The following is a 24688-nucleotide window of genomic DNA, read 5'->3' as shown; positions in this document are numbered from 1 at the left end:
CTTTTTTTTTGTATGCTGTGTGGTGGGGGTCACATTTCATTCTTTTTCCATGTGACTGTCCCATTATTGCAGCACCATTTGGTGAATTCTTGTTTGTTTTTCTTTTCTTTGTTTCCTTCTGTTTGTTTTGGGAAGTGCAGGGGCTGGGAATCGAACCCGGGTCTCCCGCATGGCAGGCGAGAATTCTACCACTGAGCTACCCTCCTACCCTTTGCATGTTTACTTTTGTAGGCAGTGATGGGACACGGGGCCCTGCCTGTTCATATAATGGTCAAAAGTCGGGCACTCCCTAAAGAAGGAAAAGAAATGGGATTCCCCATTCTGGCAAAGGGGAGCCTAGATGCAGGGTGTCCTGTGTGATTAAGGGCAGAGCAGGACACGGGACCTAACAGTGCAAAGAAAAGAGTAATGCATGACAGTGCTTCATGCAGCTTTGAGTCTTCTTTTTAAACCCACTGACGGAGCCACCGGGCACCTCCTTGTAACGCAGGGCTCTGCAGAAAGGGTGGACATCTTTTCCTCCACCCGCTGCCTCCCTCCACCCGGGATTTCTTTGCTGAACTCTTAGCCCCTGCCTCCTACAAGGGGGGTAAACGTCTTTTGAATATAAACATGGAAAACGTGGATTCTTGGACAAAGTCGCCACAATGACCCCATTAAAAAACCAAATGGCTGGTGACAAACCGCGGGGCAGTTGCTATGGCCCCTTTTTTGGGTGGCTTTTTGTGGCCTGGAAGGAATGACACAGGCCTGGGCAGACACGGGGCCCTCCTGTCGCGGCTGCGAGATGTTTATGCATGACGTGCCGCTGCCCTGATGGTGTGTCTGCGTTGTTAAGGCTCTCGTTGAGGATCCTGCTTTCCCGCGGTTTTTTTTTTCCTGGGTTGGTCCGTTCCAAAGGGCTGGTTCGTGCTGCTTGTTCTCTTGGTGAGTGGGAGAAGCTGAACCGCGAGGCTTAAAGGAACCACTTCCCTAATCGATTCCAGATGGGAAGAAATCCAACCTGCTTGTCGTATGAGAAGGTGGGAGCTATCTGCTGAGATATGCTGGGCTTGCCAAACTAAAGCACGCTGGCTGCCTAGTTAACTGGGATTCTTACTCTCCCCACGTCCACGTCAGGCCCCCAGGAGTGCATTCCCAGGATTCGGTGGACTTCGGCTGGGGAGGAGAGAGGCTTTAGGGGGAGGGCGCTTCCTGGTGCACCCTACCCCCCATTCCCTGCGCTTGTCTGATGGAGAAGTGGAGCCTGAGGAGGGCCTGGTGGGAGTCAGGTGGGCCTGCGCTCCGGACGCCCCTCGGGGCTCCCTTCACCCAGTCTGCACCCCCACCCGCGCCCCTAAGCCAAGCACTGGTGCAGCTGTGTTGGGAGGCGGGCTAAGCAAACCCGGTCCTGTCCTTGAGCCCTCGTGACCTAAAATGCTACTGCATTTAGTTATTGGATTTTTTGTGGAGGTCCTAGAATCTACTATTTAAAAAAGTGGTGAAATGCACCCCAAATTTACCATTTTAAATAATTTTACAGCACATAATTCAGTGGCATTAAGTACATTCACGGTGTTGGGCAGCCATCACCACTTATTTCCCAAAACTTTTTTATCACTCCTGAAAGAAATCCTATTCCTCTTAGCAGTCGTGGCCCATTACCCCCATCCCCACCCCAACTTCTGGCAACCACTAATCTGCTTCTTTATGGATTTGCTTATTCTGGATATTTCATATAAATGGAATCACGCAATATGTGACCTTTTGTGCCTGGCTTATCTTACTCAGCATCACATCTTCAAGGTTCCTCTATGCTGTCACATGAATGAGAGCTTCACCCCTATTTTGGGGGGGAGGGTGATGGTGGTCCATGGTCTGGAAATCGAACCCAGGTCTCCCACATGGCAGGCGAGCGTTCCACCACTGAACCACGCTGTCCCTTTTTACGGCTGAATAATATTCCATTGTATGGCTAGGCCACAGTTTGTTTATCCATTCCACTGCTGATGGACATTTGGGCTGTTACCGCTTTCTGGTTATTATGAACAGGGCTGCTGTGTACATTTCTGTGCAAGTTTTTGCATAGGCGTGCCTCCAGTTCTCTTGGGCACCCCTCTCTAAGAGTGGAATTGCTGGGGCACGTGGTAACTCTATGTTTCACTTTTTGAGAAAGCACCAAACTGTTTCCCCAGCGGCTGCACCATTTTACATTCACAGCAGCGGAGTTTTGAAGGTTCCAATTTCTCTACATCCAACAACAATTTTCTGTCTTTTACAGCCTCGCCATCCTAGAGGTTGTGAAGTGGTGTCTCATTGTGGTTCTAACTGGCATTTCCCTATTGGCTAACGATGCTGAAGATCAACTCGAGTGCGTAGCCTTCCTCTTCCTTCTTTTTCTCGTCCTGAATTTTCTGCCTCCATGCTCTGCAACCTTGAAAAAGGCACTCTCCTTCTCTGTGCCTGTTTCCTCAGCCGTCTAAAAGACAGCTGGACTAGGTCAGTGGCCTCCAGCCTTCTTTGCCCACATAGACACTCACAGAATTTTGAAAAATTATACCCCCGGACACATTTTTAGGTGACACCTACAGCTTTTTCATCGAGTCTACGAGGTTCAAAGGATGCGATTTTCAGTGTATAAATAAATTTCGACCTTTTAACATAAAATTGATCCTCACATTATAGAAGTAAAACCTGATATTTTGCTCTGCTTCCAATGTCACTGAGCAAGGCACATTCTTCAGTTAAAAACAAGCAAACCAAACCAGTAAATCACATCACACTTTGAGATAAACCAAAATTCACAGACTCACCAGATAATAAAACCTTGCTATTTCCTGTGAACCAGGACTCTATAATGTAACAAGAATTGTAGCTGTGACCTTTGGTCTTTCCACAGGAGCCATGGCCTTGAGGATCAGGGGAGTTACGTGAGAAAGTGGCTGCTGGACCCCTGCGCACTGATAAATGTGAACTTGGAAACCTTGGTTATTTTGTGATCTTTTTCCCTGTGAAATGCGGGTTGTTTTTTGTATTTGGTGAGCCAGATCTTATGAATCTGACTCTTTTGGACTCTTTACAAGAAAACTTTCGGTCCTTTTCTAAATGCTTCTGCCTCTGGTTTTCCTTTGGCAGTTCTTTTAAATGTATCAAATGAAATATAAATAATGCAGCCATGTGGAAACCGCAACCCTAAATACACAGACAAGTATTTCTTGGCTCTTTTCTCCTCAAGCTTGGGGTTTATTTCGCTTCTTCCACAGAATTTTATTTTAATGAAAATATTTTTATGTTTGAAAGCAATTCATTGATCACCCAAGCATGTGCCTCTGAAATAAAAATATTTACACTGCTTGAATTTAAAATGCTTTGTTTCCTGTGACCCTAGGGCTCTCAGTATTTAAAATTTTATTCTGGATTGAGTGATTGATACAATTAATATAATCCATCATTTAATCAAATCAACATAAATGTATTAATTTCAGTAGATAGTTATATGTATAAATGGTAAATTTTTGTTGCAATGTAGCTCTTCACCAGTGGGGCAGAGCTGTGTTTTTTTTCAAACCGCTCTTGTGCCATTGCACCAACATTACTTATTCCAGAGAGGGTTGAGGATCCATCCCATCCCTGGTTTTCATTTTTATTGGTGTAAACTATGGAGAAACTTGTTTACACAAATTCACACGTGGTACTGGGAGAGTTTTGTTAGAGCTCTGCTCCTCCCCTTTTTGAACATTTTGGAGATCTGAGCTAAAATCACACTGATTTTCTATCAGTAAAAACGAAACAACACAACAGAAATCGTTGAGTCGATTCTTCTCCGGGCTTTAGGAATTGGCCCTCTCGGTTCCCCCCACCTCCTCCCGGGCGGGTCGCGGGGTCCCCACCGAGGGGTGGGGGTGGGGGCGGCCGCTGGAGGCGCGGGCGGCGGGGTCCCGAGGTCGGGGGGTCGGGAGGCTGGGCTTCTCGCTGGCCCTCCGGGATCGCGTGTCCCTGCGCCCCCGACGTGGATGCTCGGGGCCCCGGGTGGGCCGCGCATTTGCCCCGCGGGCTCCAGGGGCGGCGGGCGCGACTCGGGCCAGAGCGGGAGGTGCGGGGCTGGCTGAAGGGGGCGGCCAGGATGACTCCCGTCGGCTCCGAGGAGGCCGCCGCGCCTCGGAGGTGGCCGACAGGATCGGCCCTGGCGGGCGGCAGAGCCCGCGAAGGACCCCGCTACCGGTCACAAAGGGGAGGGGGCCGGCACCGACCTGCGGCGCGTGCGCAGTCCCGGGTGCGACCCCGCCGCCGGCTGTACCCGCCGGGCAGACCCCCGCCTGGTTTGGAATCCGCGTGCTCTGGCGTGGGGAGCCTGAGCGGGATGGCTAGTGTGTATATGTGTGTGTGTGTATTTGCATGATATGCGTGCGTATGTGGTGCCTTGTGTATATATATATATATATGTGTGTGTGTGTGTATATATATATATATATATATATATGGTGTATACACGTATATATGGTGTGTGCACCTGTGGCTATGGTATGTGCACATATATATGGTGTGCACGTAGATATAGTGTGTGCACGTGTATATTTTGTGTGTGTGTAGATATGGTGCATACACAGTGTAAATATAGTGTGTGCATGTATAGGCGGTGTGTGTGGCTGAAGTATTGTGTTGTGGTGCCTGCGGTGTGAAGTATGTGCAACGTGTGATATGTGTGTCGTATGTGTGTGGTGTGTGTTTTGTGTTCATACGATGTGGTGCCTGGAATGCGGTATGTGCAGCGTGCATGGGAGCCCAGTGTGCAGTGTTTGTGCAGCACGTTGTGTGATGAGTGTGCAGTGTGCGTGTGGCACGCCTGCCGTGCGTTCGGCATTGGTGGGCCCCGCAGCCCAGCTCTCTGCTAAGCCGACTGCGGCGGTTGCAGCCGGCGGCGCGGGACCCTAGCGCTCGCCGCAGGTAACCATGGCAACAGATGATCCCGCAGCCGAGTGGCCGGGGCGGGGGGGGGGGGGGGGGGGGGGCACCCCCGGCTGCGGGTGTGGGGGAGGGGAGGCCGCTTGCCCCAGAGAAACCCGCGGATGAGCCCGCGCATCGGCCCTCCTGCAGGGCCGAGGTGGAGTCGGGCCGCCCCTCGCCGCCCTCCGGGTCCCTCGCTGTTTGGCTGGGGGTCCCTGGTTCTTCACTCGCGTCCCTGGCAAGGCTGGGGCGCCGAGGAGGGACATTCTTGCTGTCACCCCTTGCAGCGAGGCCACGGTTTCCGAGGTGCAAAGCCCTTGGCGCTGTTTATGCGGGCAGTGCGCTGGGAGGACCCCCCCATACTAAAGAGGGGAAGCCGTGGAGTTAACACAGACCCGGGTCCGATTCCTGAGCCGGCAGGTGCTTGTGCTGGGGCCCGAGAAGAACTGGAAAGATGCAAACTGGGCAAGGCGAGCCCCTGAGTTTGACGCGAGGCCGTTCCTCAGTGGAGAGAAGCTGGGGCCAGGAGCTGACTGGCTTCTGGAAGGAACTATTTATTTGCATCAGCAAACAGCCCCTACGCGGGAAAGGGCTGGGCGGCCTCACCGGGATCCACCTGGGAGATCCTGTGATCTCAACCCCACCCCTCCACCTCCAGCCCCGCCAGAAACCCGGTGGGTGACCCCGCTAACCTGCTGGGTGAGTCCACGTTTTGCTTTTTATCCTGTTTAATACGAGGAAGTTGGGCTGGACGCGTTGATTCATTAATTGACTTCTAACCTTTAATCAAGTGCAATCATTCTCAGGCGTGGTCCCCGGACCAGCGGCACCAGCAGAACCAGTCAGAAATGCCAATTCCCAGGCCCGGCCCTGACCTACAGATTGGGAAATCCGAGCGAGGGGGCAGCCGGCTGATCAAACAAGGCGATTCCGAGGCGCTCAACTTTGAGAACCCCTGATCCAGGGCAGCCTTTGTGCTAAACACTGGGGATCCTAAAACTAACCTGGCCCTGAAAGTTCCATTTCTTTTCTCTGAGCTACCTGCATTCATTTGGACCTGCAGGTACAACTCGAGGAAACTCTTAAATTCTTCGCCATCACTCCCTGAAGGCTAGACATGAGAAGCAGCGCAGCTATTTCAGAAGAGTAAGACGGGGGCGCAGGGAGGAAGATAAGCTGGAGGCACAGGAGATTCGGAAACTGCTGGCAGGCGTATTGAGGAGCCTAAGAGCGCCGCCTCCTGGTGACAGCGTGCAGGGCTGGTTGTAAAGGGGCGGGGCTGTTTGACAAAGGGGGCTTTCTGGGTCGGGATCGTTCACCCCTTGGTGCACGGACCACCCGGTCAGGACCCGGATGTTTCGTCCGCTCCGGGCGAGCACCTGGACAGGCCAGCCAAATTCAGCAGGCTCTGTGCGGTGGCGACGAATCGTGTGTGGGTGGTGTGTAAACTTGAATCGTCTCCTCTTCATTCCGCTCCGGAGCTCCGGGCTTTGTTTTGGCAGGGTTTTACTCCCGACTCTGCTTTAGTTAGGCTGAGAGTGAAATGAGCTTTGTACTGCGACTTGCCCTGGCAGCGAGGAAGGGTGCAGGAGTGGACCCGGCTCCAGAGCAGCGTCGGGGGGATCTCTGGAAGAGGGTTCCCCATTGTGACCTTCCAGAAGCTTCCTCAGCCGGCCGAAAGGTTGATAGAAGGAGACGGCAGGCGAGAACTCATCTCCAGTATCTTCTGGCCACATCTTGTATACATTTTGTCATGTTCATCTGGCCTCTGAACGATTTAGTCAATATTTTTCTTAGCTCCTTCTTTTATTTTGGGGGTGGGGGTGGGGGAAGTACAGGGCCTGGGAACGGAACCCAGGCAGCTGAGAATTCTACCACTGAGCTACCTTTGTACCACCCAGCTCATTCTTTTTTTTTTTTTTTTTTTTACTTAAGTTAGGTTTAAAAGGCGAAAACAAAAGGATTTATAACCGAGATGTAAGTAGAAAATTGGAGCATTCACCCCAAATTGAAGGTCATCATAAATACAATGAAAAGGAAACAGTCTTGCGACATTCCATCCTGATAGGTTGGTTGCCTTAGGACTGAGCCACAACCTCTTTCTGCTCTACCACAGAGAGGCGTTTACGGCTTCGTATCACCAACCCCAAATTTTCGGCTTAAGAAATGAGAAGGCTTGAAAGTTTTTTTTTCCAGGGGAGGGTGGGGAAGCAGGAAGAGTGGGAGGCTTCCTCACTCTCTAGTACGAAGTGTCTCTCGGGAACGTCCACTCAACACTCAGGTTTCCCATGGCCTGGCCTGCTTCTCTATAGTTTGCGGATATGACCCACCTGGGACAGTAATCTTACCTGATGTTACAGAAGGGGAAATTGATGCCCAAAGAGGTTGAGGAGCCCACCCACGCTGATAGAGCTAGTGTGGGAACTGAGATTTGACGTCTGATGTTGCCCAGGGTGGGATCCCCTAAGCCCACACCACACCTGGAGCTACAGCCCTTCGTGGGCCCGGATCCCCTGTTCTCACGCAGGGAGTGTGTTTGGGGAGGTTTCATGCAACCACCTGGATTTTTCTCTCAATGACTGTGATTTTTGTGTGTGTGTGTGTGTGACAGCAGACATTTGAAACAAAGGAATATTTGCTTACATGTGGGACAGCCCGGATTTCTTTTCCTTTTCTGTCTTTGCTGTTTGATAAAGACAATCAAAAGTGAGTCTGAAAAGCAAGCAAGCAAACAATAAGTGCTTCTCCAAGGACCTGTCCCAGTCCCTAGGAATGTACAGGAAGTAGGCAGTTGAGGCTGAGCAGGCAAGCATAGTAATTTGGAATCTCGGGACAAGATGGGGTTTCTTTGGGAGAGGTGGGGTTCACTGTGATGGCCTGAGGTAACCAGCAGGTGGGTCTGGTGGACACAGCTGAGATATGGTACCTTGTCCTTTCCAGCCAGGCAGGGCAAGCACGGAGGCCAAGACTGGGGTGTGTCCTGTCCATGGGGAGCCCAGACACAGCCAGGAAGGTACAGGGGGTAGGCTGGCCTGGGCATCCTGGGTATGGCTGGCACTGGGGGGTTGGGGGGTGGTGGAGGGGGGAGTGAGGGATTGGGGGCAGCCCTTCCAGGAAGACTGCTGCATGTGAGGCCAGGGGGCCACAAGCCAAAGCCTGGCCCCTGAAGGGCCTTCCATTGAGTCCCTGAGCCTGGGTCGAGGTGGAGGGCTTAGGCTGGGGTGGATGCTGGAGGCTAGGATGGAGCTGAAGCTGCAGGTAGAAGGGACAGGAGAGGGGGCTCCATGGAACGGTGAATGGGCTGATTCTGACACACGCACACTTGAAAGAGTGTGTCCCAAATCCGTACAGCTGCGTTTATTGTCAAAAGCACGTTGCCAAGTTCAGGATCTCCCAAAGTGGGTTTAAGTGGGTTTATCCTATTGAGGATAGACTGTGTGCATCTCCAAAGCCGAGTCCCCTCTGGTGAACCGCATGGAGGGGGGCGCTTGCCTTTTCACCCCATTGTTTTCAGAGGAGGGAATGAGGCTGGGGGAGGTCCTCACAGTTTGGGGAACTGCCACCAGAACATGGGTTTTACTCCAAAGCCCATGGTCTTAAAAAAGAATTAGCCTGGAATACATAGTGCTTCAAGCAGGTCAATATTCATAGTGCCCAGAGGAACAGGGGGGAAAATGCATCCCTCCAGCTTCGGTCCTGGGAACCCAGGTGCCCACTCTGGTCAGTGCTTGCCCTTCCTTGAGAGTGCTTCCAGGCATTCGTTTGATGCCTAGATGTCCAAAACACATGCACGTGTACACACACACACACACATGCATAGGCACATATGCACACACTCACATATGTGCACTCCTCTTCTCTTACCCCTCTCCGCAAATGTAGAATGCTAGCTCACTACCTGCAGTGTTTTCATCCTTTTTAACCCCCTGAACAATGTACCTTGGAAATGGTCAGTTCACGAAGAGCTCTTCATTCTTTTATTATTTTTAAATGCAAAGCCCCTTCCCCCCTTTTAAAGCATATCTTGCCAACCGCCCAGCCAGGGCGCCCCACAATACGAATCAAACTCATGGAGTCAGCAGCTAGAATCCGGTTAAGAGGGGCCCGGGTGGGGACAAAGAATGAATGGGGAGTTAGTGCTTAATTGGTACAGAGTTTCTGTTTGGGAGGATGGAAAAGTTTTGGAAATGGATGGCGGTGATAGCCGCACAACATTGGAAATGAAATTCACAGCACTGAGTTATAGGTCGGAATGGGGTTAAAAGGGGGGAATTTTAGTTTGGAATAATAATAATAAAAAAACAAAACCCCAACCCTGAAGCTGTACAACACAAATAGTAAACCCTACTGTAAACTGCTGACTATAGTTAATGGTTTAGTTATAATAATTCTCTCTCATCTATTGTAACAAAGGTACGCACTGAGGCAAAATGTTCATAATGGGGTATATGGAAACTCTGTATTTTCTGCATGATTTTTCTGTAAACCTACAACTTCTCTAATAAAAAAAAATCACACACACACACACACACACACACACACACCCGGCCTGGTGGGCTGCACTGTGCCTTTTAGCCGTGGTAAGGAATTACGGCTTTATTATACATTGGGGCCAATTTGTGAGGCTGTAATGAAACCAGCGGGCTTTAGAAAAAAAGAATGGCACCCATGTCAGCTATTGTGACTTGGCCAAGGTCCATTCGGTAATTAGGGGGCCTGGTCCTTTATTCGCATCTGGCCTTTCGGCGGGGCCACGGCGCTCTCCCGTGACCGCGGTCACGCGTGCAGGAGCTGGCTCGCCCTGGGGGCCTGGCACCCTGGGGTCGGGGTCGTCCGCATTCGAGGTCCGGGGTGCAAGGGGCCAGGGCCCGCGCCTCGTCCCCGCTCCACCCGCCCGCCTGCTCGCTCGCAAGCCGCGGTCGGGAGCTGGAGACCAGAGGCCCGCGGCTTCCCCGGGGACCGCGGCGGGGAGGACCCGCCAGCCCCGGCGCCGCCCGCCGTCCCTCCCCGCAGCCGCGCCCCGGCTCCCGCGCGCCCCCACGTGGCCGTCGAGGGCAGGACCGCCGAGCGCGCCGCTTTGTGGGGGGTCGGGGAGGGGGCGGCGGCGCGGACCGAGGGGCCCGAGGGGTGCTCGCGGGGACGGAGGGCGGGTGAGATGGGCCTGCGCGTCCCGAGGCGTCGACCCGTGCTCGAGGGTTTAATGCCGGCCCCGAGCGGCCCAGCACGGGCTGGGGGTGGGGGTGCAAGGCGGACGGCGGCGCTAAACCGGGAGACCGGGCCATCGGTGCCCAGCGGACCCTCCTGCAAACGGCGGCCCGGGGCCGGCGGGCAGGGCCAGCTTCTGGAGGAGGTGGGAGAGGTGGGTGGGCCTGGGGGAACAAACAGGCGCGTGAGGCGGGGGGCGGGGGCAGAGCCGGGCGAGGGCAGGTCTGGGGTGCGGTGGGGTGAGGCAGGCTGCGGAGGGAGAGGAGGAGACTTGGGAGGGCGCCGGGAAGGCCGCTGGGCTGACAGTGGACAGAAGCACTCATGGCAGGCCTTGACGGGAATTCCTGACTCTTGGCTGGACCTTTGGGCTGTGGGCGGGCACAGGGTGGGTGGACAGGTGGGGTGAGGCGGGGTGTGTGGGGGTGCACTTCCAAAGATCCCTAGAAGGGAGGCGGGTCTGATGGCCTGTGCAGCCCCTAAAGCTGCTGGGGAGGAGAGCTGTGTGGGTCGGTGCTGGGGAGGCCAGGTCCCTTTTGACCAGGGCCAGGCTCCCAAGCACTGCTTTTAGGGCCAGGAGACTGGCCCACAGCCAGCAGCCCTGGTCCCCAGCTCTAGCCCGGGAGCTGACAGGTCCCAGCCATGTGCTTTGGAGAGCTGGCTCTGTGCATCTCCACCCAGTTCCGCCTTCGATGGCGTCTAGGTGGGAGCCTGAAATTGGCCAGGTTGAAGCCACGTATCAGGAGTTGGGGCTTTTCGTTTTGGCGCAGAGATCAGACTTGCCAGCTGGCCACTGCAGCTGTCCCTCCACCCCATGCCCCAGAGTCTGAACAGGGACATCAGTGGAGCCCACCCCTGGACCTTTTGGAGAACAAATGATGTGGACGTGTCTTGTGGGCTCTGCAGGACTATAGAAACCTTACTTCAGCCCCTCCTTATTCCAGAAGCTTCCAGGATCGGATCCCCAAGAAGCACAGAGAACTAGTGGTATAGACGAAAGTACCCGGGACTAAGAATTGAGAAAAACTGTGGAGACACAGCTCTGCCATTTTCTGGTGACCCTGGAGTCGTCAGCTAGCTTCTCTGGGTTTCAGCGTCCTCATCAGACAAGAGAGGGGTAGGTAAGGCATCTTCCGGCCCTTGCTAACTCTGGCATCTGGCAGTGAATGCCTAACTCCTTTTGGGAACATGTCCCTGTCTTGATTCCATGCCAGGACAAGCTCTGGCTTCCCTCCCGCCTCATGGGCAGGGGGATCCCCGGCATTGGCTCCCCCCTTTTCTTTGTGCCCCACCCCCTCTGGCTGGGGCCTCAGCTCATCAGGTCCCAGGATGCTGACAGCCCTCACTTTTAAATCCCAGCCCAGATCACGGTGCAGGTGACAGAGGCACACACGTACTGTGGCTGGTGAGCAACTGCCACCAAGCAGACCTTGGGGACGGGTCAGGCTAAAACAGGACTCGGGCCCCGGCCCCTGCCGCTCCCTGACCTCATACTTCCTCAAGTGGGCCCATGCTTTGCCAAGTTGCTCAGATCCCAAACCTCAGACTCATCTTCACCTCCCCCTTTCCCCCGGCCCTTCCATGCATGCTGTCTGCATGCCTAAGAGGCACTGCAGCTGTGCGCTTTTCTCTGGGCCCACGCCTGCCCCCAGGGTCTCCTAACAGACCCTCTGCTTCCTTCCCAGGCTCCTGCCAAAAGTTGGGAGTGTTCTTTTAAACATCTACACCAGACAGCGTCACATCCCCGTGTCAGGGCGCCTGCCTGCTTGCTGCCTTCCCACGGAGTCCAGGGCGGCGTCCAGATAACACAGCTGGTGGCGAGCTCCTCCTAGCCTGCCGCCATGTTCTTGCCCCCTGCCATGCTGGCCTTCTTTTGTTTCCTAGAGCACACCGAGCCAGGCCGTCCTCTGGGCCTCTGTGCTCACCCTTCCCTCTCCTGGAATCTTCCCCTCAGAGCTAGGCATGCCCTTTCCTCGTCACTCAGGTGTCACCCCAGGGGCCACCCTCCGAGCGCCCTTTCCTGTCCAGGCTACCTCAAAGCAGCCCCACCCTGTCCCTCTCTGCCTTATGGCAACATGATGTGTCCTGGTTTCTTATCCGTCCCACCCCAGCACATGATAAAAACTCCAGAGCTCAGGGCCTCTTGCTTTCTCCGGAGCCCAGACCAGAGGCTGGCAACGCGTCGGCTCCAGTACAGACTTTCAGAATGAATGAATGAACTCTTCTCCTTTGCCAAGAGGAGCTGATTCCACGGGGCAGAACGAGGGGGCTGTCACCCAGCAGCCATGATGCTCAGGGAGGCTGGTCCCCAGGTGTATTCCCAGAACACGGACATGAACACTGAAAGGGCCTCTGGGTCCTCTATTGTCCCCAATCACGCACACAGACCTTGGCGGAAAGGAGGGGCGGGCGAGGCAGCTCTGCTCTGGTGTCTGGGGGTGGGGTGAGGGAATGGAGGATTGCTGGGGCCCCTCCCGCAGTCCAAAGCAGAGAGGCTGGGAGGGATCCTGCCTTAATGTCCCAGGACTCAGCCCTCTTGGGGCACTTGCCAGGCAGGGCCAGCGGCTCTGGGCTGGCTGCACAGGTTTGTAGAGGGATGTCGTGTGGAATGCAGGGAGGACAGCGCCGTCCCCAACCCCCGTGCGCTGAGCCTCTGACCTTGAACTGTGGGGCACTATGGGGTCGTGGCCAGAAGCATCCAGGCCACCAGCAGTCCCATCAGCAAACGGGGCCAGCAACGTGTCTGGACAGCAGACCCTAAGGGAACGGGAGGCCCAGCTTAGAGAAGACTTGCAGCAATGTCGTTTCCCCCCAACTTCCAACTTCCTGTGTGGGAGTCCAGGCTCTGCATGAACGCCTTGCTGCACTGCACCGACCCTGGCCCCACCTCTTACCGCCCCCTCTCTGCCTGCCCCATCCTGGCCACACGGGCTTCCTCGCCATCCCACACGGCCCCTTGCAGCCCCTGCTCAAGATGTCTGTCCACTCTCAGCCAGTCCCCCTAGGGTCTGCCCTCTTGTCAGCTGGCAGGTGGCCTCTGTCCCTTAGAAGCACCAGGTAGGGACAGGGCAGGTGCAGCGGCAGAGAGCAGAGAAAGGGAAAACTCCAGAAAGGAAACGCTGGCCGGGCCGTCCACTTCATGCACTGGCCCTCAGTTTCCCCATCTTATACCAGGACCCATCACGCCTGCCTGTTCTCCCTGCTGCATTCCCGGGACACGTGGAGTGCTCCCCTGCTGTCCAGGGCTGTCAGAATGTCCGGGCCCTGGTTCCCGCCAGGACCCAGGGGCAGGGAAAGAGGAGGCAGCTGCAGGCAGAGCCTGTGCGTCACGGGGTGGGCAGGACCCACGCAGGGAGGCACCCCTGCCCTCACCTGAGTGGAGCGTGGGCAGCAGGGTGCTGAGACGCCCGTCGTTGGCCTCCGGCTTGATGCCCAGCAGGTGGCACATCAGCTCATACACGTGGATGCTGTCGAAGGGCTCCACCTCCAGGCCCTTCTTGAAACTGGGGCCCACGGCCCGGAAGATGGTCTTCATGTCTGGGCTCTTGTTGTCGAAGCCGTGCTCCCCGTTGTTAAACTGAACGCTCAGCCTCTGCAGGGGTGATGAGCGCGGGGCCTGGGCTTTCGCGGGCAGCGTCCCCGGCCCTCCCGGCCCCTTCTCCACCCCCCACCCCCGGGAAGGTTGGCTTCCGAGCTTGACAGGTGGCCATCTGAAGGAATGAAGTGGGGGCGGGGGGTTTTCCCTGGACTCAGAGCCCCAGAAAGACCAGTCGCCCCAAAGAGAGGGCCCAGGTGAAATGCCGGTGAGACGAGCGACCCCCCTGAGGGAATGAATGGCTCCAGAGCTGTCAGCACCAGCCTTGAGGAATCCCCACTTTGGCTGCTTCCTCTCTGGGGACTGCTCCCTAGCCTGGACCTTGCTCCCGCTTTAGCATCTCCCCGCCGTGGGCCTCTGCCCACGGGATTTGCGGCTTCTCACTCTTGTCTCCCCAATTCCGCGCCGTCCTATGGCTGGACTCCCTCCGCCCCGTCCACCCCGAACGTGCCCCTTTCCGCGCTGTGACGACTGTGTCTCTTTGTGACCCGCCCCTGGGACTGGGGACCGGCTGGCCGTGGGGGACGCAGCCGGCGGCTCACCCCGTGGATGACGTAGCCGGGGTCACTGTACATGAGCAGCGGGGTGATCCTGGGGTGGCTGGCGTAGTGAAAGGACGCGGGGAAGTCCTCCTTCCTGTAGACGTGGAGTCTGGGGTGGGCGTGCCTGAGGGCGGCGTACACCTTGTCCAGCAGCCCTTCTTTGGGCAGGAGCATCCCATTGGGCCCATAGTCGAGCAGCTCGAACTCGATGTCCTTGAAGGTGAAGTTGGGAAACTTGTGGAACTCCACCAGGTCACTGGCGTTCTTTCGGACCGTGGCCATGCCGTGGTCAGAGGTGATGATGAGGTTGAGGCTGCCGGCGAGGCCGTGGCTGGCGATCCTGCTGCGCAGGTAGCCCACGGTCCGGTCCACCTGCTCCACCATGGCCTTCCTCTCGGGGGACTCGGGCCCGAACTTGTGTCCCGTGGAGTCCGGCTCCCCGAAGTACAGTGTGACCAGGTCCAGGCCCTCCTCTGTGAGCCAGCGCATCACGGTGTCCACGTTGGCCCGCCACTCCTTCTCGTCCTTGTAATTGTGCAGGATGCCCTCCTTCCGGCTCAGCGTCGCCGCCATGCCCTGGTAGGTGACGTTCCCGCCGGGGTAGAAGAAGGAGCCCGTCTTTAAGCCCTGTCGGGGCGAGACCGCGTCAGAGCTGGGCGCGCACGCAGCAGCACCCCCCGCTCCACCCTGCCACCGTCTGTGGTTAAACTGGCTCGAGCTGAAGTTCCCAGGCCGCCCTTCAGTGTTGCGCTAAAACCTCGAGGCCACGCGGCTGCTTCCTATGTCTCTAACAGGCTGAGCACCTGCTAGGGAGCCGCTATGCACACATTCGAGGAGGAAGCAGGAGACAGGAGGTGTCTCGAAGCAGAAACACACTGGAGACCGCATTCCGTGCTGCTGGGTCGGGGAAACATGGCCAGAGGGGGGACTCACCCCTGTAGTCCCCCTAGGGGCAGGGACGCAGTACTTGCTAGTTCTGTGCTCCAGGCGATTTTATACCTTGCAACTACTCGGAATGCCCAAGAGCAGCTGCATTTGCTCTCCTCCTCCTTCCCCAACATCACCCCCCCCCCCCACTTCTTCCCCTTTCCTCCCTCCCATCTGCCTGCCAACTCCGGGCAGCCAAGAAGCTTTGTTACTTTTTCTTTTTTTTGTTGCATGGGCAGGCACCAGGAATCGAACCTGGGTCTCCAGCATGGCAGGAACTCTGCCTGCTGAGCCACTGTGGCCCTCCCGCTTTGCTACTTTTGAAAGGCCTTTTGCATGTCTGTAATCTCAGGTTATCACGAGTGGAACTGTTTATAGAGGAGGAAACGGGCTCAAGTGAGCTCGGGACCAAATGACTGATGGCTGTAAAGTGTCCCCCAGGTAGTTCCCTCTTTGTCATGGAGCCTCCAGGAGAGCCTTCCCTTCCTGCCTGCCACTATGGTCCCAGCCACCGCCCTTCCAGCCTTCAGTCTGGCCATCCGTTTGTCTTTCCATAGATTGATTGCTGTTTCACTTAGGAATGCATCTGGCCTTCCAAGATGGCGGGGTTCCCGGGCTCAGGAACTGGGGTCCTTCTCTTATTACTTTGTCTTTGCTCCCTTAGAATTGAGCTGTTGAGTTCTGCGAGGGGTGTGGGGCAGGGCGCATGTCCGGGCTGCTCCCTGCAGTGACCCACCTGAGCTGAATGGTCCCAAAACCTGCTGTCCCTCAGCTTGGGAGGGTGGTACAGTCAGCCTGTTCTTGGCCTCACAGCTCCAGGGAGGGCCTCACAGTCTTTTATTCGGTGGGTCTGAGACCCGGGCTAGGGCTGTGTCTTTTTTTTTTTTTTTTTGCATGGGCAGGCACTGGGAATCGAACCCGGGTCTCCGGCATGGTAGGTGAGAACTCTGCCTGCTGAGCCACCGTGGCCCTCCCTAGGGCTATGTCTTAACCGGGCACCTACCACTCACCCACTGCGCGGCCCCACTCCGCATCCGCCTCTGTTGGGAATGCGGAATGGGTCTGCCGTGGCTCTCCTGCAGCCCTGGCCCCCACCCGGCCCTGCTGGCGTCCCTGGGGACAGCATTACCTGCCTCTGGGCAGTGATCCAGATGGGGATGCTGCCGTTGTCCCACCAGCTCTGGATCCCCAGCGTGGCATGGTAGGGCAGCTTCACCTTGGACGTCGTGTTGTAGAACATATTGTGGACCACCCCGTGGTTCTCTATGTACTTGCCTGGGGGTGGGAGGTGGGGGACAGCGGGGAGACAGACATGGAGGGGCCAAGCACGGTGAGCACGGATCCCGGGGTTCTGGGGGTGCAGGGGAGCGGTGCTGGCGGGTGGGGGCAGACTTTCTCACACTCCGGGATGGGCGCTTCACATGCTCTCGGACGCACACCCTCCGGGATTGCCCCGCAGCTCGAGCACTCAGGCCCGTGCACACGCGTGAGCGTCATTTGCAGCCCGGAGCGGGGGCGACCCAAGCGGCCATCGGGAAGGAATGAGTTAAATAGATTATGGTCTGGCCAAAGAGTTTCATCTTAGGCAGGGATTAGAAAGAACTAAATAGAGCGCCAAGAGCTGTTTTTCAAACTGAGTTTTTGAATAGGAAATGCGTGTACCAGGACCTGTACAAAAGCTATGCAAGGAGGGCCGGGGAAGGGTGCCCCCCACTTCCCACTTCCATCTGCCACATATTAGGTGGTGTGTGGAAGGGAGAAGCGGCTGCTGTCATTTGTGAAGGAAAAGGGGGTGCAGTCATGGAAAGGCTGGTGTAGGACACGCTGTCCCAGGAGGATGCACAAGAAACCGCAGCCTCGGGGCCCTTGGGAAGGGCTGGGAGATGGCTGGGGCAGGAGCAGGGGCTCACTGTCCATTCTCTAACACCCTGGGTGGTGGTTTGATGGTTTTTCTTTGGCATTTTGTGCCCGTACTATTTTGATACTTTTATCAGTTGAAGAAGCCTGGGGCAGATCTGGTAGGGGCTTGAGAGCTAGAGGAATGGAGAGGTCCGGGGAGAGAGAAGGAGGCCAAGTGGAAGGCAGCTAGGCCTGAAGGGTGAGTGGGGGTTTGGAACCGGCGTCTTTTCCTGCCTCCTGGCCACACTCACCTCCTCCAGGAGCCCTCCTGGATTGCCACCCTCCGTGGACTGAGACCGCTGGGTGTTTTGAGCTTGCCTGCTGTCACTAGCACAAGTGTCCTTGGTCTCCTTGACCATGTCTTGTATCTCCCCAGGGAGCGCGTCCCCTCCTTGGAGCAGGGACCGTCCCTCTTTTGTCCCTAAATGGTTCTTGGGACAGAACTCTGTGCGCTGGGATCCTTCTGATGTCCCCTGGTCTCTCAGGCCTCCCTGCCACCCCCGACGCCCCATGCCCGGGGCGAACACTCACCGGTGACCAGGGTGAAGTGGCAGGGACTGGTCATGGTGACGAAAGCCGGCGTCATGTAGCGAGCTTTCACCCCGTCGCGTGCCATGGCGTCCAGGTTGGGGGTTTGCACGTCCTGGTCATAGTTCCAGCGGAAGCCGTCAAAGGACACAAGGAGCAGCTTGTTCCGGGAGCCCTGCCTGGGGACAGGCACTGCGGCCCCCGGGGCGAGAAGGGCAGTCAGAGCCGCAGTGAGTAGGATGGCCGGGTGTCTCATGATGGGCTCTCCCAGCACGCAGATGCACGGGGCTGATGGCTCCCGAGGAGGAGAGCAAAGTCCCAGGGTCACTTGGCCCGTCTTAGCCTGGATATCTTGGGAAATGTGATTATGTGCACACCTGACTCTTCAAACAGAGGACTCCTGATCGCCAGCCGGTGCCACCCGCCTCATGCCCGTGAGCTGGCATCAACTGGGAGCCGACGGGCTCCTCCCCTGACCCGGGTGTCCTCACGTGGGGCTGGGAGCAGTGAAACCCAATGCACTCACGACGGTGTCATAGAATCCGTCAGCACAGCCTCCTTGGGGTGTCGCCGGGGTTTCTGCACGTGGGGCCCCGGGCAGATTCTTGGGCCCCTCCTCCCTGAGCCCACCCACTTGCCCTCCTGGGGAGGGGTCCGCACACAGCACACGCCCTGCAACTCTTATGCACGCTGGAGTTTGAGAACCACAGGAGAAGCTGACCACCCACGTGTGGCTTCAGACACCAAGTGGCTGCTCTGGTCAGGAATTCTGCAGGGCTGGGGTATGGGAGAACCACGGAGGGGAAGCTCCTTCCCTCCTGGAGCTTTATGGCCTAGGGGAACGCAGCCCTCCCACGAATAAAGCAGATACCTGAACCTGGACGCGTGCAGCCGCAGGGACAGGAGAGAACAGTGGGGCGGGGGCAGGGGACTGAATTTACATGAGCATTGGGGGGCGAGGATCCAGAAGGCTTCTCTCAGAGCTTGACATTCTCACCGGGCCCCAAAGGACAGGTTCAGCCCGGAGAAGAGGGTGTGTTTCCCTGGGCTGCAGTGACGAATGACCGTCCCATGCCTCTCTCCTGGCTTCGGGGGCTCCTTGGCTTGGAGACACATCCCTCCCATCTCCGCCTCCGCCTGCACCCGGCTGACTGCCTTGTGTGTGCCAAAAGCTTCCTCTCCCTTTTCTTATGAGGTCACCTGTCATTGGGTTTAGGGTGGACCCTAAATCTGGGGTGGTCTCACCTCGAGAGCCCAAGTTACATCTGCAAAGATCCTTTTACCAACCAAGGTCACGCTGGCAGGTGCTGGGAGTGGGGACTGGGACACAGCTTTCTGGGGGAGACAGGGAGGGGAGCAGGGAGCGTGGCGGGGTCCAGAGGAGGAGGCGAGCGCTCGGGCTGTCAGCCGGGAGGCGGGCGGGGGCAGGCCAGGGGCCTGGAGGCTGTGGAGGAGTCAGGATTTTATGCCACGGTGGAGACGGCTAATGGACCCCTAAAATCTGTTCTTCCATCTTCTGCAATAAGATGGCTACCAGGATGGAAGACTACATTTCCCAGCATCCCTTGCAGTTACAGGTGGCCACGTGACTACATTCCGGCCAATGGAATGGGGACACCGTGTCATGTGACAGCCCTCCCTGAAGTGCTGCGGTGGCTTCTTTACTCATCTCTGATTCCTCCTCTGTTCTGTTTCCTGAGTCTCAGACGCTGTTCCTGAGCTGCGATGGGGGGCCGGGGCTCCCCAGGGTGAGCCTGGTTCCCGAGGGCATCCTAGGGCAGTGTGGCCGGGCCACCCTCGGACGGCTCAGCCCGCTGGCGCCATTCTTCCAGACAGAAAGAAACCAACTTTTTTCTTTCTTGTTGAAACACCATTATTTGGGTTTTCTGTCCCTCTCAGCCGATCTCATCCAAGTAGCTAATATAATAATGGCTCTGGGAGGCGCCTCTGGGTTTTAAGCAGGGGGTGACGTGCAGTGGCTGGTGGAGCCAGGAAGGGCAGGAGGGAAGACGAGCGAGCCTGGAGCTGAGGTCAGGGTCTGGGGGTGAGCCCAGGGCCTGGCCGGGGTCAGGGGCAGAAGGTGTGAGAGGAGTCAGGGTGATCCTGTACCCATTTTCTCCCAGTGGGCCCCGTGGGAATTCTGTCTTCTGCTTACCTTGCCCTTCCTGCCTGGGTCTCTCCTGGAGATGGCACATAGGGTCTGGTTTGGGGTAACTGTTTCCTGATTTCTTGCCTCTAAATTTCACGTTTTGTCACAAGGAACTTGACCAACATTGGTTTCCTTCCTTCTTCCCTGGTTTCACAGAGTATTTCAAAGAAAATAGTCTGTAATCGTTGATTTTAGGTAGCGTCAATGAAAACAGTTTGCAATGGTTGGTTGTTGCCAATAGTTTCAGTGCATTTCCTATATCTCAGGCACTGGGGACTGTATCCATGACGTTATCCAAGCTTCTACGTAGTTCTTGAAGGTCGAAGTTATTAATATCCTCACATTACAGATGAGGAAACTGAGGCAGAGAGAGGTTAAGGTCACTCAGTGAGTGGAGGAAAAAAGACCTGAACCAGGTGCCTTGAGTCCTGGGCCCCAGCTTTGAATTACTACTGGATGTTACCAAGTTACCAGTGTTAGCTTAATGAGTTTCCTATAGCTGGGCTTTGGGGTGGCTTACTTTTTCTTTAGAGGAAAGCTGCAAATAGCTTGGTATCACTGACTTTTAAATTTTCTATTAAAAAAATATATTTACATTGTTTCCTTGGGGTTCAGTACCCAGAGAGGGACTATTGGACAAAGGATATAAAGGCAGTTTGGTTTTTATTAGATTTCTCTTGTGCTCTCAGGAAAGACTATAGCAGTGGTGGTTAATAAAAGACCGCTGACCCCCAGGCCCTGTGCTGTCTACATTGTTTTTTTTTTTTTGTCTTGATTTCTGCCAAACAGAAACTCTGTTCCAATGGGTTTTATTTTTTATTCCCTTTGTGTAACTTAACATGCAAGTAATGATAGCTTAAAGTAGGAAGACAGAGAGGCTGGCACATTTCCCATGTCACGATTTCTTCTTTCTAACTCCGTATGTGCTGACTGTTTATGGTCTTTGATGTCTTATTTACTGGGCTCTCGACATTGAGTTGTATGGTTCCATCAGTTCTTTATATATTTGGTAATGTGTGTTTTTTTGAACATCTGCTTTCGGAATGTAATTTTTGATAAGTCCTTTATTGTGTTTGTCACAAATAAATTGTTTCTGTTTATCCCTTCTCTTGCATGTTGATTATTCCTCGGGTAAGGGTTATTAATATCCTCACATTACAAATGAGGAAACTGAGACAGAGAGAGGTGGACTTGGTGCTCCCCAAAGAAGGGGTTCATGCCTCTTGCTCAGGTCATGTCTCCGGAGGCTGGTGTCACACCCGCATGGTGTGGGTACCCAGTGCACTTATGCTGAATGAATGAATGAACACATTTAGAGGGAACGTGTGTGCAGACATTTATCATACTTTCTGTTTAGGCAAAACATTCCTTTTAAATAAACTTTTAATTTTGGAGCAGTTTTAGGTTTTCAGAAAAGTTGTGCAATAGTACAGAGAGTTCCCATTCACTGTGAATCCACTTTCTATCTTACATGGGTGGGGTACATTTGTCACAATGAATGAATCGTTATCAATATATTGTCAGTAACTAAACCCCGTATTTTATTTAGATTCCCTTAGTTTTCACTAATATCCAGAACTCCATCCAGGATACACATTTCATTCGGTCATCATGTCTCTCGGGGTTTCTCTTAGCTGTGTCAGTTTATCAGCCTTTTCTTGTTTTTGATGAACTTGGCAATTTTGAGGAATCAGATATTTTGGTAGGCTGTCCCTCATTTTTATGATATTCTCATCACTGGGTTATAGGTCGGGAAGAAGGCTAAATAGATAAAGTATCTTTCTCATCTCAGCACATTAAGAGTCCATCCCATCAGCCTGCCTTATCACTGTCCACGCTGACCTTGGCCACCTGGCTGAGGCGTGTTGGCCAGCTCGCTCGACCATAATGAGACTGTTTCCCCCCCCTCTCCTTTCCACGCTGTCCTCTTTGGAAGGCAGTTGCTATGCAAAGCCTGCACCAGAGGAGCAGAAAGTTCTGCTTCCCCTCCTTCCGTACCTCCGTGCATTATTTGGAATTATGCTGAGCAGGAACTTTGTCTACTCTTCCCCCATGAATCAAATTATTCAATCATTTATTTACATCAGTTGGGCTCATGGATATTTATTTGATACGTCAGGGTTCTAATCCAGTGCGGCTTCATTTAATTGATTGCTCAAATTGTTCCAGTTTTGGCCACTGAAAGTGCTTTCTGTTGGCTCCCGTGTCCGTCTGAAATACCCTCATTGTGCACTTTTTTTGGGTGCCTTTACTTGGGGTGAGGTGGTCCGGGCTCATCTCGTCTGTTTCCTGTCCAGCCCTGGAAGCAGCCATTTCTCAGGGGCCTTTTATTCCTTTTAGTGGACACAGGTTTTAGGAAACAAGAATCGGGTACCCTGTGGTAGGGGGTGTCTGGGTACGTTGCTTAGGCCATCCCAGCTGTTTTTGAAGGTGGGGCGACTCCCTTGAACTCGGGGGGACGAGCGCTTAGAGAGGGCTGGCCCCGGCTGCAGTGGTTATGGGCAAACCAGTCTCGGTGGCAGAGAAGGTCCCTGAAGGCCACTCCTTGGAGAGAAATGGGAAACTTGTTTTGTTGCTTGGGGGGGTCCCTGATGCCCCGCAGGAGCCGATGCCAGAGGGGTCCTCGGCTGGTACAGGCGGGCAGGGCCCGGCCCGCGAGCGGTGTCCCCCCACAGTGCTGCCCACCCTCTTTCAGAGGTGCGTCGTGTCTCTGTCCCCACCCTGGGCTGTGGGCAGCACTGCCCTGGCACCGGGCATGGAGGCCAGCACACAGTAGGCGTTTGGTGGATGCTTCTCCATGCACAGATGAAGTGCAGTCAGCATGGCTTGCAGTGGTTTCCCCACTGGGCTGGCTCCATCTCTGCACAGCAGCAGCTAGAGGATATATATATTTTACATTCTTAAATGCAATTTTATTGAGATATATTCCCACGCCATACGATCAATGGCTTCCAGTATCATCACCATGATCAATTTTATAACTGGAGGGATGTTTTGAAAATGGAAATTGCTTCCTCCCTTCTCGGACCACTGGGAGCTCGGGAAGCCCTGCGGAGAGGGGTGGGCACAGGTGGGGGGGCTCCGATAGCGCGGGCTGTCCCCGGCAGTGGGGGAGTCGTGTAGGTCACCCTGCAATTTTACATGGTGACAAACAAGGCGAAGTCCTGGCTAGTCTGGCCTCTGCTGCCTCCCGGGTCCAGCGGTGTTCGGGGCATTGAGTGTGGCGTGGCCGACACACCAACAACTTTGGAGGATGGTGAAAGGAGACCAGCTGGTTCTAGGTGCAAAGTGTCAACAGGAGAGTACGGGGGAAAGAAGAATTTCACCTGGGGGATGTGGCGGGTGACCCTTCGCATGCACAGAAGGCCAGGTGCAGGCAGGTGCTGCGTCCTCCAGCCTGGGGGAATTCCAGCAGTCCAGGAGATTGGTGGTGTGTGTGTGTGTTTCATCCTTGTGTGCTTGCAGTTCTTAGCCTACAGCGAGTATCGGGGGGCAGTGTTGGGGGGTGGCTACCAGAAGCCACATGCAGACAGGCCCCACTTACCAGGAGGCCTGGGGACTGGCCGGGCTCCGAGGAGGGGGTCAGGTGGCTGCAGCCTTTGGTGCCCGTGATGTCTCCTAGGAGAGAGGCAATGGCCAGAGGATGGGGAGTCCCTCCCAAAGGGCCATGGCCTTCTGGGGGCACTGCGGGAGGGGCAGAGGCACCCCTCCATCCCGCCCAAGAGATGAGCTGCCCCTCACCCCACTTTGGAACCATCCAGTGTCATTGCAGGCATCACCCCTCTGCCGGGATGGGCCCAGGGATGGTCGTTTCCCGGTTCCTGGGGCCTGAGGTGACCTTGCCGGCAGCAGGGGCTGTCAACGGGGCCACTGTCCACTTGGTCAGCTGCTGTGGCCTTTTATTACTTGTCTCAGGGCCGCCTGGCCTCCCGGCTAGATGAAGATTAATATTTTAACAGGATCATATGCTGCGGGTTAGCTGTGCCCTTGAGGAGAGGGGGTGCTCCCCCACCCCCACTCCCCCTCGCCCGCAGCCCCCACCTCCCAGCCCCCAGGCCTCCCTCGCTGCTCCGTAGGGTGCAGGATCCAGATTTGGGGGGCCCGGGAACTGGGGGGCTGTGTTGTTTCCAACTCCAGGAAGGGGGTAGGCTGGGACCCCGAATCGGGGCAGTGAGGATGGCTTGTAGGTTGAGATGCCTTGAGATGCAGCAGGCACGAATCTGGGGGTCACCAGACGTGACTGTTGGGGAGCACGGGGAGGGGGAGGGGAAAGTGGCTGGGAGCTAGGGCTGGGCACAGAGAAAGGGAGAGAGAAAGAGAAGAGCCTGGAGGGCTTGTGCTGCCAGAGCCCCCTGCCCCAGTATCCCAGCCCTGGGAATGATAGCTGCTGAAATTGTCAGCATCAGCGTTTCTGTCTTTTCCCTAGGGGAAAAAAAAATTCAATTTCCCACGTAAGGGCTCTATAAAAACGAACCTGATTCCCTCCTATCGCTGCTCTCCACCCCCTCAGGACAAAACCCAGGCCTGGTCCCACTTCCTGGGTGCTCAGGCCTGCAGAAACTTCCGGCACCCCCTGGCTGCCCCCTCACATCCCTTCTTGGGGTCACGGTCTGTCCCAGTGCCTCTGGCCCAGGCGTGTTCCAGTAGCCTGAAGGGCCACTCGCCCTGCCCCTCTGGGAAGACTCCTTCGCCTTTTATTTATTTAAGTTTTTCTTTTTTATTATGCTAGCCTATGCATGACACAGGAATTTCCCATTTGAACCATTTTCCCTTGTAGAGCTCAGTGCTGCAGTCACACTCAGTGCTGTGCTCCCATCACCACCATCCACGGCCAGAGCTGTTCCATCACCCCAAAGAGAAACCCCGCACCCATTAAGAGTAAATTCCCCACCCCCCCCACCTGTACCCCCCATCTTTTCGGGG

The 24688-nt window shown here is 55.4% G+C and overlaps 1 protein-coding gene across 2 annotated transcripts; it reads right to left on the bottom strand.

The window, feature by feature from the left end:
- Positions 1 to 12177: 12177 nt before the first annotated feature.
- Positions 12178 to 19168, bottom strand: ENPP7 (ectonucleotide pyrophosphatase/phosphodiesterase 7). Of its 2 annotated transcripts, XM_077163138.1 has the most exons (6): positions 18862 to 19168; positions 17620 to 17808; positions 16319 to 16464; positions 14263 to 14889; positions 13498 to 13717; positions 12178 to 12882 (listed from the first exon to the last, which is right to left on the bottom strand). In XM_077163138.1, the coding sequence occupies exons 2-6, from the start codon at positions 17702 to 17704 to the stop codon at positions 12800 to 12802; spliced, it is 1161 nt and encodes a 386-aa protein (XP_077019253.1). In that variant the 5' UTR covers positions 17705 to 17808; positions 18862 to 19168; the 3' UTR covers positions 12178 to 12799. The 2 variants fall into 2 exon arrangements, with proteins under 2 accessions (XP_077019253.1, XP_077019252.1); XM_077163137.1 differs by having other exon boundaries at positions 17620 to 19168.
- Positions 19169 to 24688: the final 5520 nt, after the last annotated feature.

This window comes from Tamandua tetradactyla, chromosome 6, assembly GCF_023851605.1.
Source record: "Tamandua tetradactyla isolate mTamTet1 chromosome 6, mTamTet1.pri, whole genome shotgun sequence".
NCBI classification, from domain to species: domain Eukaryota; kingdom Metazoa; phylum Chordata; class Mammalia; order Pilosa; family Myrmecophagidae; genus Tamandua; species Tamandua tetradactyla.
This window is presented reverse-complemented; position numbering and strand designations above follow the sequence as displayed.

Coding starts and splice junctions, on each gene's coding strand:
- ENPP7 (XM_077163137.1), bottom strand. CDS start 17,872: ATGAGACACCCGGCCATCCTACTCACTGCGGCTCTGACTGCCCTTCTC. Junction 14,890..16,318: donor GGATCACTGCCCAGAGGCAG/GTAATGCTGTCC, acceptor TCGCCCCGACAG/GGCTTAAAGACGGGCTCCTT. Junction 12,883..13,497: donor GCTGCCCACGCTCCACTCAG/GTGAGGGCAGGG, acceptor CCGTTCCCTTAG/GGTCTGCTGTCCAGACACGT.